This window comes from Peromyscus leucopus, chromosome 17 (genome assembly GCF_004664715.2).
Source record: "Peromyscus leucopus breed LL Stock chromosome 17, UCI_PerLeu_2.1, whole genome shotgun sequence".
Taxonomy (NCBI): Eukaryota; Metazoa; Chordata; class Mammalia; order Rodentia; family Cricetidae; genus Peromyscus; species Peromyscus leucopus.
Genome location: NC_051077.1, coordinates 5928919 through 5945777, shown reverse-complemented (window position 1 = coordinate 5945777; position 16859 = coordinate 5928919). Strand labels below are relative to the sequence as shown.

General features: G+C 41.1%; 1 protein-coding gene across 1 annotated transcript in view; it reads left to right on the top strand.

Moving 5' to 3' along the window:
• Csmd1 (CUB and Sushi multiple domains 1) overlaps positions 1–16859 on the top strand; it is a 1301483-nt gene that overhangs the window by 1207787 nt on the left and 76837 nt on the right. Inside the window, exons 47-48 of the mRNA XM_028882070.2 lie at positions 488–634; positions 3627–3815. Coding sequence (XP_028737903.2) covers positions 488–634; positions 3627–3815 — 336 coding nt within the window. The remainder of the gene's footprint in view (positions 1–487; positions 635–3626; positions 3816–16859) is intronic.

Genomic DNA, 16859 nt, shown 5'->3' with positions numbered 1-16859 from the left:
CTCCAAAGTTTATCATGAGCAATAATATTGGAATATACATATTTGCTATATAAATAACTTTTGTACCTATGTGCTAGAGTTGATGAATTAAAGCTTCAATTTTACTATATATCACCAAGTTGTTCCCCAAAGTGATTGGCTTAACTTATACTCCACTGACATTGCAAGAAAGCTTTTGGTTTTCCACATCTACAATATATTTTAAGTTGTAATGATAAAATTACGTTCACATTTTCAAATGCCACTGTTTCATTGATGTATTTGACAAATTTCCAGAGTATGTCATTAGTACTTATGTACTTGACTCCCCTCCCCAAGGTTTTTTTTTCTTAATTATGTAGTGTATTTGTTATTATTTTCATTTGAATTTTATTGTTAACTTTGGAAATAAATAGCTATATATTGTATATGTTTAATCAACAGTTATGAATGATCTGCATTTTGTAGGCACTCACATCTAAAGGTTTTGTTTTTCTGTTTTATTTAGGTTCTTCTGGGCAAAGTCCTCTGTTAGTGGTCTTAAGTGGGAACCACACGGAACAATCCAATTTCACCAGCAGAAGTAACCATCTATACCTTCGCTGGTCTACGGACCATGCAACCAGCAAGAAAGGATTCAAGATCCGCTATGCAGGTGACTAGTAGGACCTGGACATTAACTGAAAGAGTTTTCAGTACCACATGTTGTCATTAACAATAGGTGTAGGTTATGGTGTAGATCTGACTTCTGGCAATTAATGGCCAGCAAGAGGGAGAACATAGTGGAGAATTAATCTGAGTGAGGGTCTCAAACTAGTTAGCAAACTTGATTAATATTTTAAAATGTCTTGATGAGAGGGTAAATATTAAAATTTTATACCATAGACAACAAAGACATTTCCTTCAAATTACAGTAATGTAGTCAAAATTAGCATTAACACTGGGAAAAAATGAGAGAGAGTTATATTGCCTTAAATGGCAAAAACAGTAACCGGCTGTTGTCCCTAGCTTGTTACTTTACCTATATTGCATTCTATATATTTCTTTATCATTACAGCATGCATATACTTTATATACTAGTCTATATTTTGTATGAACATTTACATTTGGTGTACATATATGTGTACTTCCAAATCAAAATCTTATCAAAATCTGAGTTATTTTATCTTTAACTGATATTCTTTAATCATTGTCTTTAAGTTGTTCTCTGTGTTAAATTGATGGAATCTTCAAGCACATTAATGGAATGTTAAACCCCATGTACAATTGTCAATGTGATCTGACATACACCAGTGTTTCTGTTACCCACTGCGAGCACAGGGAGGTTAATTCCTGGGAACAGTTTAGTGATGAATCGCAACCTCTAAGTTCCTCTCAGTCGACAGGAAGTGGGAAAGTCTTGGAGCTGTGTCTTCCTTGGAAAGATACCATCTAGCATATTAGTTGCAGGGTATTTGGAAGGGCTTTTCTTCCCACTGGTGATTTGTGTTTTCAGGGCAGAGATCAACCTTGGGGGAGCAGGGTGAGTGTTGGGGGCTGGGAGTTTCCAGCCGTCTCTAGTTAAAAGAGATTAGAAAACCTTTCCAGCAGTCAGGCCTTGAAACTTGAGGTGTGGTGACATGGCCAGGGAATATGGTATGAGGACACTGGGCAGGGGGTGTGGTGTGGGGACAATGGGCAGGAGATGTGTGGGGACAATGGGCAGGGGGTATGGTGTGGGGACACTGGGCAGGGGGTGTGGTGTGGGGACAATGGACAGGGGATTCAGACATTCTTCCCTTGAAAGTGTGATGAAAACCATTCTCAGGCCAGTTTCACAGTTAGCATCTGAGTAGGGATTGGATTAGCACCCTTGTTCTGAAGGAAGGATGATCAGACTTTTTAGCCTGTTTGAGTTTATTTCCATGTGCAGAAGTGACTAGTGTAGAGCAGGTCATGGTAAACAGAATATATCTCATATCATATGTGGTGAGTTATTTAGCTCACTGATATGAAAGGTATAACCTCTATCTTCCAAGGCATATTTCCATCCATGGGGCAACAGACTCTTTAATCCAGCCACATCAGGAGGGAGGCCACAGGATGATATGTCTTTCTCATGGAGATGTACCTGCATGTGTCATGTATTAATATGTATGTACATAATGCATATACACTCATGAATATGATCTGTGTAATATACATAAACACAGATTTTCCCTTAAAATTCAGAGAGACTCTGTTTTCTGTTAGGAGTTCATCAGGAGGTGGGCTAGTGTGCTCCAGCCCATAATATATGGTCCACACGACCACATCCTACACATCTGCCCATTGCATTTGCCTGATACACATGCTGTAGATCTTCCCAATACAGGCCTGGGCTTTGCACTATGTGATGGGAAAGTGGGTTGTTCAGAAAAGGAACTGGAGGTTTCTAGCACTGAACTCTCACTATATTGTGACTTTCACTGATTGATGGACATTCATGGGATTATACAATACAGTAAAACCGATTAGTAAAGACAAAATAGCTGTGTTTCACTAAATACGTAAATAGAATATAGGACCTTTCACTCATCCAAATGTATGCATCAGAGTGTGGCTTTAAAACTAATACCTGTTGGGGCTGGAGAAATTACTGTGTTAAGAGCACTTTGGACTCTTGTAGAGGATCCTGGTTTGGTTCCCAGAGCTCCCAAGACTCACACTGCCTGTAACTCCAGTTTCTGAGTTCAAATCACTGAGGGCTTCTGCCTGCATGTCATGTACATACATATACTCAGGCTCATAAAAATTTTATGTGTGTGTGTGTGTGTGTGTGTGTGTGTGTGTGTATTATATAATCCTAGGAATCTGGAGAGATGGCTTGTCAACAAATTACACACACTGATCTTGTAGAAGACCCAGGTTTGTTTCCCAGCATCCACATGGTGGCTTATAACCATTTGCAACTCTAGTCCCAGGGTATCTGACCCCCTCTCCTAGGTTCCAAGTATACCAAACCCACACAGTACATAGACATACACGCAGGCAAAACACTCATACATATAAAAAAATTAAACAATAAATATAACCTGATGCCATCTATGAGTTTAAAAACATCACTCAACAAAGAAGGTACTTTCATTGCTAACACAGATTTTTTGTAACTTGAAGCTTTACATTTTCTACATTTGAGCAAAGATTTTTTTATTCAAATTTCATGTATTATAAAAGAAGTTTCATGTCTATATCATAGCACAGTCCATCAAGCCACTAAACAAAACTTCATGTTCTTGATTGCGAAAAATGTTCAATGCCTGTTGTCTTTGTTCTAATCATTCCTTTCTGAAAATGTAGAGAATGTTTTTGTTGCAGATGTAGTGCCCTAAGCAATGCCCCATCACTTCTCACCGTTGTCTTTAGGAGAGGCAGCCTGAGGGTACCTCATGGGGAGCCCACTGTGAAAATCTGCTACTTTCTGGCCATGCTGAAGTCAGCATCCTACCTAGTGCTGAATCACAGCATCAGGTCCCTGAGATTTACAAGGAAACCTTGTGGGGCTTTTAGATTCTTATTTTAAAAGATTGCGCTTGCTGCTCATTTCCCAGCTTCTAGAGGTATTTTGTTGGCGGCATGCCTCTGTCCCACGATGGTTTGTAAACTGCTTGTCTGTTCCTGTGTCCCAGCTCCTTACTGCAGCCTTACCTCTACACTGAAGAACGGTGGCATTTTAAACAAAACCACGGGGGCAGTGGGGAGCAAGGTACATTACTTCTGCAAACCTGGATATCGGATGATTGGCCACAGCAATGCCACCTGCCGGCGGAATCCAGGGGGCGTGTACCAGTGGGACTCGATTGCACCACTTTGCCAGGGTAAGAGACGGCTTCCCACCCAACCCAGGATGCCATTCATTGCTCTAATTTTAATTGTTCCCCAAAAATTGGAGAGATTGTGCATGAGAGCTGATGAGAAACAGAACCTTGGTGTCGTGGTTGCTTTGCTCACGGCTGTGACAAACATCGGATAAAGCACACTTTAGGAAGGGAACATTTGGCCGGGAGGTGGTGGTGCCTACCTGTAATCCCAGCACTTGGGAGGCAGAGCCAGATAGATCTCTGTGAGTTCAAGGCCAGCCTGGTCTACAAAGTGAGTTCCAAGACAGGCTCCAAAAACTACACAGAGAAACCCTGTCTCAAAAGAAAAACAAACAAAAAATAAATAAATAAATAAATAAAAACACGCTTATTTCGGCTCATGGTCCATCCCAGCAAGATGGTTTGCTGGCTGTGATGGTGAGAGGTCAAAACCGCTTGCTCACATCTCTGAACAAACATGCAGAGAAGGGGATACTTGGTGCTCCGCTACCTTTGACCTGTCTTCCAAATCTTGAGGGTGGGCCACTCAAATTCAGCATGGGTCTTACTCCCTGAGTCAATCCTCCCTGCGAGTCCTCCTGCTAACACACCCAGTGTGTGTGTGTGTGTGTTTCCTTGGGAGTGTAAATCCAGTCAGGTTGACAGCTGAGACTTGCCATCACAGTCAGTAGGTTTATGACAGTACAGTTAAGCTTCCCATTGATAAGGCAAACATTGCTAACATTTGCAGAAGTTTCCCATGAATCTGCACTGCCTGAATTCAGAAAATGAACAGCAGTCCCTAGGCTGTGGCTACAGTTATTCTAATTATAACGTGCTCTTTATCTTGAATTAAAAAAAAAAAAGGTTATTATCCCATTAACATTCAAAATAGCTTTTCCTGATCATTGTATGATTTCAAAATAACCCTATCCTCTCAAAAAAAAACTTGCTTCTTCATTTTAAACACTTTTCCTTTAAGCTACAATATTTTTTTTTTATTTTCTTTGACTATTTTAATCTAGGGCTTATAAATGTTGATTTCCATGTTCCATTTTTTAAAATTTTATCTAACAGCTGCATAGAAACTAAGTCTTCATGTAAAGCATTTTAATTTAGACTCAAGGGATCGAGGTGACCAAATTTTCAGTTTTGTCTTGAGGTTGATATTCACAAAGAAATTGCTCAGCCTCTGAACATCAGTCAGTAATAAGATATGAATGAATCTTGAAACCAGCTGCCTCGTTTCCCTTCTACATGAGCCTTTCAGTTTTCTACAACTGTTATATGAAGGAGTAATGATGCACATCATATTTGTATCTCTTTAATCACATCCACAGTTATCAGAACCTTACCTTGGTTTATGCTTTTACCTCTAGAAATTCTTCTTTAATAAAAGATAAACATTAAGCAGCTCCCAGTAGTTTGTCCCACTAGGAGCGTTAAAGTTTTTCCTTCAAAGGTGGCTACTTTGACAAGGAAAAAATAACACTTCTTATTTGCTTTATGACTGTCAGTGCATGAAGTGGCACTGAGGTCACTCAGCTGGACACTTGTCCACTCAGCAAATTTAAACAAGGGAATACATGTGTGGCTTCCTAAGGCATGTATTTGAAATCACATAATTCCCTTAAGATGATTGATTTAGTGCCAGGATCTTTGGCTGTTTTCATTGGCTTTGCTTTGGTTCTGATCTTAGTGAATCAGGTATGCTGGTAGGAATGTTACTCCGATGAGGAGTCTAGGAGACATGGGGAAGTCTAGGTTCCTTGATGTCAAAAGAACACTTAGTGACCTTATTCCTTTCCGGTTCTGTAAAATGGGAGTTTTGACAGTTGGTTTCAGAATTATTGAAAGGCTTAAGCACAGAGGTACACTATACCTTCCAGTAGGATGGGAAGGTAGCTAATGTCACTGAGGCTGGAAGGTGATTCACAGTGCACTTGCTCCAGGCTCACTCTGGATCCTGGGATCCCACATGGCGGGACTGGACCCAGCCTTTGTCCATGATGGCTTGTCTTTAACAAGTGGCTCAGTTTGTTTCCATCCTGATGGTCTGGGACGGGCAGAAGCATCAGGCCAGACGTAGTCTATGGGCTTCTGAGAAGTAAGGATTGTTTTTCTCTCTTAGCTTGACCTTTTAAATGATTTCTCTCAGCAAAGCTGTCTTGGTATTTTATCCTCCTTGATAAAGCCAGGCATATCTCCTGTCCTGCAGCCTTCATTTCCTGCCTCAGAGCAAGAAACTCTGCCAAGCAGCTGTTTCATTATCAATACACTGATCTTCATCTTGAGGAGCAGCCTGCGCGGGAGCTGAGATTTCCTGCACTATCTCGGAGATGCAGTTAAATGGGAGCATCACAGAGCACGCTTTCAAGCTGCCCCTGTTAAACAGTGCGGTGCCCACACAGCTGTTTATTTGAAAGCTCATGCTCAGAGCCCTGTGTGAGCTGGAGCTTTGGTACGGGGGTCGCCTCCGTTTGTTGTCTACTTGCACTTTGCTAGCGTTTCCATGGGCAACAAAGTAGGAAGAAAACGATCTTGCCTATAAACTGCACAATTAAGCTTTTGTTCTTAAAATCAAGCCTTCAAGACATAGGCCACTGTTGTCTGTTGTCAGAGCTTAGTTTATTCAAAGATGGAGAAATCTGAAGAACAGACCGTCTTTGATTGGAGTGATTCCTCTACTCAGTAGAATGAAAGAGTTTGACCTTGAGAGTACATTAATGCCCTTGAGCAGTTAATGACTTCATATCTTTAATAAGTCATGGTATACTTTACAATTCTAATTTGTTTAAAGATTGCTTTTAAAAATGCACACTGAAATGAACCAGACCCAAAGTCTATGTATCTCAATGAACTTCTATATTAGCTCATTGTGTCTGAAAGGCTGTGGAGGAAGCCAAAAACATGGATGGGTGAGAGCTGTGTTTTCTAAGGCTCTACACATGCTGCTCTTTAAGTGTGCAAATATGAGTAAGTACCTAAGGATGGTGCTCTCCAAGGAGACCTGAGTGTGAACATCTGAGAATCAGTGACCTCCATAACCTCAGTCTCCTAAACACTGCCTGTTCCTAGAGCTAGCATCTCCCTGAAGGCCTTTCACCTTTTAAAAAACTAATAACAAAGCATCCTTCCAAAAGCTAAGGAATTATATTTGAAGCCCTAGAGTATTAATTAATTGATCAATTAATTGGTGTATTTATTAAGTCATAGCATTTTGTACTTATGGATATGAATCACATGGCTTAATTGTGACCCTTGACTTCATTTTTATCTGCAAATTTACTTCTATAAAACACTTTTGTCCTGAGAGTAACTCAGCAGCTCTAGAGATGTAGATTTATATAGAAGTTAGTGGAAATTTAAATGCGAAATTACACATGATGACTTGGAGTTCTGAGTTTGTGCCTCACCAGCCCCGTGTGTGTGTGTGTGTGTGTGTGTGTGTGTGTGTGTGTGTGTGTGTGTGTGTGTGTGTGAGAGAGAGAGAGAGAGAGAGAGAGAGAGAGAGAGAGAGAGAGAGAGAGAGAGAGAGAAGATAGATTGTAGGCAGTATGTGAGCCACACTCTAAACTGCAAACGTGTGAGTACATGAGGCCTATTTAATCCAGAATTCCAAATGCCATCAAGCAAACTGTGAAGTGTGGTTCATTCCATTGGCCTTGGATCAGGATGGAGCCAGCTCAGCCTACAAGTTTGAGACAAGTGTGTTACTCCCGTGATTTAGTGAGGGAGGTTTTTCTAAGGATGTGGACCTGCAGGAGTTCTGGCCTGAGGTGTGGCTTCATGATCTATAATACCAGAACAGACACTCCCTCGCTTGCTTTGTTTGAAGTAGTAAATGAACATGTTGGCATGAAGTCCTTCCATAGCACATTCCAAAGGTCCCTGTTGAAAAAGGAACTCCCATATGATGCCAACATATATTTATTGCTGTCATTGGTTTTTCAGTGAGCACTTGCTGACTTGTCTAAAGTCAACACACTAAAGGAGCTGAGCAGGTGGCAGCTTCCTCTTCCTTGTGGTAATAGACTGTATGGTCTGAATGCTTTTTGTAGGAACCAAACAATAAATCCTGTCTTCTCGGGCTATATATAGTCTATCCTGTTGTATTCGTCCTTAATTTTTCTGTCCTTTTTAGTGTATGAGTTGTGAACATGTCAACTGCAGACAGGTTCTGACTAATGTGTTTGTGTCTGACGGCCTTTGGAGTGATAGGAGTACTCAGTCAAGCTGAGGTCAAACTTCCAAGCACAGTTCTATCACTCACCAGGCTGCAGACCCTATGTCAGGCATTTCCCCCAGGGGGCATCATTTCCCTCTATCTTGTGACACATTAAATAATGCATTTCCCCTGTCCTTTCTTAGTGCAGACCGAGTACTACAAAATGTGGCTCATGATTAAAGTAATAGCAAGGGTGTATGTGCAAATTTATTTCCCATGATGTAGCTGGACAAAGTGTGCAGAGGAAGGTTTTCTCACAAGAGGGTTATGAGTCCCCCAGGTTGAGACTGGCCACAGACATCAGCTGTGTCCCTTGCATGAAAGAAAATTCTATGATGTATCACCAGGGCTTGCCATGGGGATATAAGCTTGTTATATAGCGTGTATATAATAGTGTAAAACTAGTGATAGAACTTGGCATTTGTCTTCCATTTCTGAGATGGGAAAGGGTGAGGAGTGGCTTGGACAGGAAAGAAAGAAGAGTATCTCAGAACTTTTGTTCTAGTATGCAGGACTTTGATAAGGATGCCTTTAAATTCAATAAAAGACCAAGAAGAGAGAGTCAAAAGCCTGGGTAAATAGGACACAGAATAATTGATGGCTTTTCATTAAAGGGACAGTGCAGTCTTTACTTGCAAAACTGACAGTTCAAATGCCACGCCCTCTAGAAGAAATTGTTATACTGGGACGTGAATGGGTGACAGCCCCACGGGTGACTGAGGAACAAACCCTGTTGGGTACCTAGAAATGAGTGTGGGGTGCTCAGGGAGCTGGCTTGGGAAGATTCTTGAAGGGTTGAAAATTGAAACATAAGCAAGTGTGTGCTTTGTCACATGTGTGTTTTCCATCTGACCATGTTATGGTGGTGTGAAGAAACATTCTCTTCATTTCAACTCATCACATCCCCACCACAGTCCATCCCCTCTCTCCAGGGCTTACTCTGGGATCCAGTATTCCATCTCAACATCTGTGACTTGTTTCTTACCCTTGTGTCTTTCCATGTCGTCTTGATCAGGGGAATCTTAATCTTCCAATGTTCACAAAAACCATGCTGAGTACTTGTTGAAAAGGAAAATTCAGGACCAACAGATATGGAGGCACACACCTTTAATCCCATCATTGAGGAAGCAGAGGCCAGTAGATCTCTGGGAGTTCGAGGAGAGTCTGGTTTACATAGTGACTTCCAGGATAACAAGGGCTACCTAAACAAAACAACAAACAACAAATAAACCACGACAACAAAAGAAAGGAAAATTCAAATTCTGGTTAATTTTGATATATAATATTTTTATTTATTTGCAAGACTTTTTTTCTTTATTAAGAACATTTTTATTCACTTTACATACTAACCACAGATTCCCCCTTCTCTTCCCTCCTTCAGCTTCCCTGCAGCCCTTCTCCCCCAACCCATCCCCCCATTCCCTCCTTTGAAAAGGTAAGGCCTCCATGGGGAGTCAGCAGAGCCTGTTACATTCAGTTGAGGCAGGTCCAAGCCCCTCCCCCTGCATCAAGGCTGTGCAAGGTGACCCACCATAGGTAATGGGCTCCAAAAAGCCAGCTCATGCACCAGGGATGGATCCTACTGTGAGGGGGCCCCTTAAGCAGATCAAGCTACACAACTGCACAGGGCCTAGTCCAGTCCCATGCAGGCTCCACAGCTGTTGGTCTAAAGTTCATGAGTTCCCACTAGCTTGGTTTGGTTGTCTCTGTAGGTTTCCCCATCATGATCTGGATACCCCTTGCTCATAAAATCCCTCTTTTCTCTCTTTGGCTGGACTCCTGGAGCTCAGCCTGGTGCTTGACTGTGGATCTCTGCATCTGCTTCCATCAGTTACTGGAGAAAGACTCTATGATGACAGTTAGGGTATTCACTGATATGATTACTGGGGTAAGCCAGTTCAGGCACCCTCTCCACTATTGCTATTATTCTAAACTGGGGTCATCCTTGTGGATTCCTGAGAACTTCTCTAGCACTAGGTTTCTTCCTATCCCCATGATGTTTCCCTCTGTCAAGATATCTCGTTCATTGCTCTCCCACTCTGTCCCTGTTCCAGCTCAAACATCCTCTTCCCTTGTGTTCTCATCCCCCATCCCCTGCCCTCCATTGCCCCCCCCCCACTCCCAGTTTACTCAGGAGATCTCATCTATTTCCCTTTCCCAGGGTGATCCATGTGACCCTCTAGGGTACAAGACTTTTTAAAATAATTAAGTTCATCTTTTTTTAAAAAGGAGAATTTAAAGTTCTAACTCAGTGGATCCCTTGGTGATCGTGCTCTACAGGTCCCCAAGCTCAGGATGGAGTTGGTGTGGAGGACTTGTGTTAGCCCCTTTGGGCGACTCCCTGCTTTCCAAAGGCAGAGCTTCTGTCTTACTGTTGATGCCACAGTGGTAACACAATGCTTGGACCCCAATGACCATCAGCCCGAGTTTTCAAGTAAATGGATGTGGTTCTTGTGCCAACAAGGGCTTTTGTCGATGTGGTTTCTAACATGTGTGGTGCTTTTGGAAGGAAGCAGCCTGAAACCAGGCCATGGTGATGGTTTCCCATTTGTAATCACTACAGAGGTACAGGCATGCCCATCAGCAGGGCCCAAGGGACCCTGGGATTTGGTTTAGCCCTAGATATCTTGGCACCTGAAAAGTTCTGACTGACATGTGGCATCCTGCATCAAACTATGCTTTCCTCAAAAGAAGATATGGAGTCTAGAACCTTAGCAAGATAAATAGATCAAGGCCACCTGATTATTTGTATTTTTCATAGTTTAATATATTTTAATAGCACACATAGAAACAGTATGGAAGACAGAGAAAAACAAAAGTGTGTGTGTGTCCCTGTAAGACAACATGATTAAAAAAAAGTACAGTGCCTGGCTGAAATTTACTCTGTGATAAAAAAAAAAAATGGCACACATGCAATTCAGTTACAACCAATAGGAAATTAACTTACTTTTTGAAAAAAAAAATTGCAAATGCTACTAGCATTGTCCAGAAAAATTTCACAGGTTCATTTACAATCACTATAAAGTTGAACTACTGAGACATGCTCCCTGAGACATTTAGACTTGTGTTAATGCTTACATCCCACGTTTATATTAAAAATTCACACATGAAAATGTAAAATCTGCCAACACCTGATTCTTGGCTCTGCTTTTCCATTCAAATTCATAGACTTTGTTAACTTTTGACCCCAGGGGGCGGGGATACCTAACTTTCAGGATAACAGGAGGAAGAGGAAATGATTTTTGAGAAAGAAATGTTTCCCCACTACGGATTCTGGGGTAAGTTTTACATGTGCAATGACCTATATGGGTACCTTCTGGCATAATGTTATACATCGGGCTTGCCCAGCACACAGGTGGGCATTGTTTAGCAGCCCTCAAAATCTGTTTTGAAGTCCTGAGCAATTTTTCACATCAGACATGGGAACAGGAGTCAAGAAGCAGAAGTAGGATTCTGATAACATCTGATTTCATTAGTGCCACAGTGCGAGCCTATCACGTGGAGGTTTCTGCACACCTCCAGTGGAAGACACACTTTTGGGAGTGGCTTTGCTAGCCATTTGTTTCTGAGTACTTTACCAGGGATGGGTTTGCTGGCTGTCTGCTTTGTCTGAGCCACAGTGTTTAGATGTTTTTTACCTCCTTCTCTTTTAGGTAGAGCTGAGAGAATGGGAGGTAGAGAATGCCTGGGAGATTGCTTTAAAAAAACCTTCTGCTATTGCTTTTCAAAGTTCTAAGTAAACCTAACTGTTGTTTAGATTTTTAGATGTTTATTCTCTGCAGTTTTTCTTTGTCTCTCATGAGTATGATAATGAACTCAATGTCTGTATATTAGCCAGGATGGGTGTGGGCTAGCAACCTTTAATAAACAGTTTCCTAAGAACAGACAGCAGCAGAAGTAAATACAAATAGGTAATGTAAAAGCTGCTCATACATTCATATATAAATACACAGAGAGAAAGGGGCATTAACGTTGAGATTCAGACTAACTGTTAGATCAACACACACAATGACTGGTAAAGAGTTAGATGAAATCAACAATTATCCTGAGCACAAGAACACATAGGAAAATGACATTAAAGAAGAGCACACTCTTAGTAAAATAAAGTTGAAAATTTACTGCTCAGAGATATGGAGCTTGATTAGCCTAAACATTAACAAGGGCTGAAGTGGCTGCCCAGGAAATGATCAAAATAGGAAGCTTGATATCCATAGGAAAAGTCATATTTCCCCATGTTTTAAGACATAAATGACAAAGAATTAAGCCATTACCAATATCATTTTTTAAATTAATGAATGAAAATCAGAAAACTCTGCTTCATAAGTCAGAGGAGTTGATCTGAAGTTTTTCAGCAAATACCATAAGGTCCCAGTAGCAAGTTTTCAGCTCAGGTTTGTATAGAGAACATGACAATCAGGGAATGTGGAACTTAGGCACCCATGAAGAAGATTAGGGCAAGAGAGATGGTGACCTATTTTACTGTCTTATTTGTAACAGGGAAGAACTGTACCATAGGTGAAGGAGCAAAATTCAGCACTAGGAATTTAGGGTCAACGCTCCTTTGACATCACCTAAGCTTGTATTAGGGTAATGCATTCAGGATTTGAGTGTGCCTTGTAAAATGAAGATGATTGGAAGGACTTACACTCTTAGTGTAAGGACTGGATAACTTGCACCACTGCAGTTAATTGAATAATGGAAAGAAAACACACCTAAATCATAAGACTAGTATTATAAAGTATCTATGTTAAGATTTTATAATTAGGGGCTAGAGAAATGGGCCAGTGGTTAAGAGCACTGTCTGCTCTTAGGAAGGACATGACTTTGGCTCCTAGCACCTACATGAAAGCTCACAATCTTCTGTAAATCCAGTTCCAAGGGATCCCAGGTCGTCTTCTGGGCTTCACAGACATTGCACACATGTGATGCCCATAGATATAGTAGGCAAACACACATACACACACACACACACACACACACACACACACACACACGTAAATCTTTAAAAATATTTAACAATTTTAAAAGTGTGTATGGTGGTAAATTTGTCACTTAATAAATTGGCATAAAATTGTATTATTTAATTTATTTTCTTTACATTTTCCTACATAAAAGTAGTATTATAGTTGCCTGCATGAGCATGCCAGGTACATATTTGAGCAAGAACAATGTACTAGTAGCTACTTCACTGAGGAATATGCCTCCCCAACCTTTAGCAATCCTTAATTTCCCATAGCTTCTCAGAATGTTGATGAGCCCAGGATTGTGCAGGTCTTGTACAATGAGATGTTTTAAAAAGATATTATGATTTAATGAGCGGATAATATTGACCAATGTTACACTGACTATTATGAAGAAAAGAATGCTTGAGCTCATTTTATTGATGCATACTCTCAATTAACTGTTAAACTGTGATGACTGGCAATGAAAAACTCTATTTCTTTGTCCCTCTGTCTCTTCAATTGCAAAACCTGGATTATCTTGATGGCCTCTGCCACTTCCTACAGCTTAAATAAAGACTGACCATCAAATAAACTGTAGTGGTCATCCAGAGACAAGTAGACTTGCTTTGGGGGACAGGAGTTAGAGCATGGGGGGCCTTTGAAACTGAGTGGGTATTGCAGGAATTTGAATGGGGTAGTAGCATGAGAGGAAAGGAGAGAAAGCTTTTTTCTGTTTTTGTTTTTGTTTTTTGAGACAGGGTTTCTTTGTGTAGCTTTGCGCATTTCCTGGATCATGCTCTGTAGACCAGGCTGGCCTCGAACTCACAAAGACCCGCCTGCCTCTGTCCCCCTAGTGCTGGGCTTAAAGGCGTGTGCTACCACCACCTAGCTGAGAAAGCTTTGATAACCTTCTTATATGCACACATGGTCAAGGCTTTTGCCACGTACACTGTTGGCGAATGGTCTCTGATTATTCCAAATGTCCCTCACAGGGATGGATAAATGCTGTCCTGGTGTGTGTTGTATGTGGCCTTTGTGCTCTGGGATAAGTTGTAGGCTTTTCACTGGACAAAGAGAAAGCAAGAGAGTGGGAACTAGATATTGAGCAGGCCAGGCAACATTATAGAATTATTTTCACACCTTTCCTCCTTATTAGTAACTTAATTATGTCCTCTACAATGCCTCACCACCATCTCCCACTGAAGTTGACCATGAAACAGAAAGTCATCATTTCAGAAAACTTTTAGTGACCAGCCCTTCATTCCACAGATGTGAGTCCAGAGGCTATTGGATAAATAAGCTTAGATGGGAGTTTCCAGTTTTCTGTGAAGTTGGATATTTGTTTCTGCACCGTTTCCACCATTGTGCAGAGCTTGGGATTTTCAGTCACTGCTGGGATCTTGAACAGATTCCAGTTTGTGTACCACGCATGTTGTCCCCTGAAATGGTGTCTGCGAAGGAAAGACGGCAGATCGCTTTACTGTTAATACTTTTGAGTGTTTCTTTTGGAAATTAGGTCTGAAAAATACAGAAGACTCACAACTAACCAAGGGTCAGGGCACCTCCCTTTCACTCCAGCTCCCTGCAGAGTAGGTTTGCAGAGGTCACATGATGTGGTGCGTCCCCACCACATGGGAAAACACTCAGCAGTGCCACCCCATGTAATCTGACTGAGTTCAAGTGAAACTAAAGGTCTAGGATTGTCCCAGACCTGTGGAGCTGAACAGGCTTTGTCTAGTTTAAGAGAAACTGCTGCCATCAGACTGGGATGGAGGACAGCCATCCTCAGCCCACATGCCTTTGAGTTGTCCATTTACAATTACAGAATTTGGAGGCTCACATATTATTTATTTTTCACTTACACAATGGAATGGTGATTTTTCCAGTTTCCACTTTCTTCACTTAGTGATCTATGGGAGAATCTGGAGGTGCAGGTATCTAATGCCTTTGAAATTATGGAAACCATCTTCTACTTCCCATCCATCATGAGAACTCAGTGTTGAATCATATTATTTCTGTTACTTTTCTGTCACCAATGAGTATGACTTTTCAACTGTGTTACTATATTTTAATTCAGTTGTAGATTTCTTCATGAGAAGCTTTGAAGGTATTGGTCTTCCTACCTATCTCCCCTCTACCTTCCTATCCATCTATTTATTCATCAATCACTCATTCACACACCTAACCACTGTGCCCATCTATCTATGTGTTGATTCCATCTATTGATTACCTATCAATCATCTATTACCATCTATTCACCCATGTATCTATTGTCTCCTACTTTTCAACTATCTAACTAACATTATTTATCTATCATCTATTTTTGTACCCACTATTGATCATCTATTTATCCATTTATCCAATATCTACCTACTGTCTATCTATCATCATCACCTATTTAATCTATATATCATGTATTTATCTATTCATTTGTGCATTCGTGCATCTATCTACCTGTCATCTGTCCATCACTGTATACCATGTGTAACTACAGTTTTATCCATTTCCTCTGTTGCTTTTGTTTTTTGGTAGATGTCTACTGCTTTGGTTTATGAATTGAGACTGCCCAACATTATGTCTTTCCTCAACATCCTGGGAATGCTCTTCTGGCCTGACAACATCTGCTCCTTTTTTTCCACTAGGCCTGACTCACCAGAGAAGTGAGCAGTGGTGTAGCCTTAAGACATGATTTTAGTAAAATCAGAGTAGACTCTTTTTTGAATTGTCCCTTTCTAGATGCTTATTCCTCCAGATATGGGAAAAACACAATAAAGGGTTTCGTTCCTTTGTTCTGAAACTAAGCTAGTCTGCTGCTAGTGCCCATCATTGGGTTCCTAAGTTAGTGGCTTAAATTCATTCTGTGTACTTTCAAGGAATGACAATTATATTTTCTAAAAGAATCAGTAAAGCTTTTCTGAAAAAAAAAAAAGCATGATTTGCAAGTAACAGCCTTTAGGAAATACAGAGTAGAGTATGGGAACACTCCTTTCTACACGAGTCTTTTTCAGTTTACTGTCAATCACAATAGCCTTTCAAATTTTGGAGTGCCCATGTTATATCCCCTAATTGTTATTTTATTAAAATGTAGACAAATATCAAGGGCAGTGGTTATGAGGATTTATCATGTCCTTCAAAGTTAATTATTTTTAAATTGTGCTCAGTGGGGCTGGAGAGAGAGCTCAGCAGTTAAGAGCACCCAGCATTAAGTGGCCTCCCAGAGGATTCAGGTTCAATTCCCTGCACTCACTTGATGGCTTATAACTGTCTACCACTGTAGCTGTGTGGTCGCTACATGAGTGTGTGGGTTCACGCAGATCCGTGGAATGAAGACACAGAGGCATCTTAAGAATGAATTTAGCCTATCATGGCTGCAGGGGGGTCCAGCCTCAAAGGACTGAAGCACTCTTCCCTTTGCCTAGGGCATATTTATTTACTCCAATTTACAGTTTAGATAGTTAATCTCCTTACCTTCAAAGCAAACCAAAAGGAGCTCCCAGAGACCAAATGCCAGGTGCAAATTACTTGATTTATCAGTTACCATGGTTTTCCGGGTTTCCTGGACCAAGTTTTGCATAGGCCTTTGATCCTTGGGGGACTCTCTGATCCTTGACTCTCAGACAAGATTCACATAGGGCAATAAGAGAAACAAAAGGTGTGGTTAAACAAAGGAAGGATTAGGGCTAGGTGCTGCTCTCTGGAGCCAAGCCAGGGAGCTCAGCAGGAATGCCACTACATACCACTCCAGTTCTATTGGATCTGGTAACCTCTTCTGGCCTCTCGGGCACCAGGCACACACCTGGTGCATAGACAGATGTGCAGGCAGAGCACCAATGCATGTAAAGGAAAGGAGGAAAAAAAGATGGTATTCATTAGCTTGAATGTTCCCTGCTG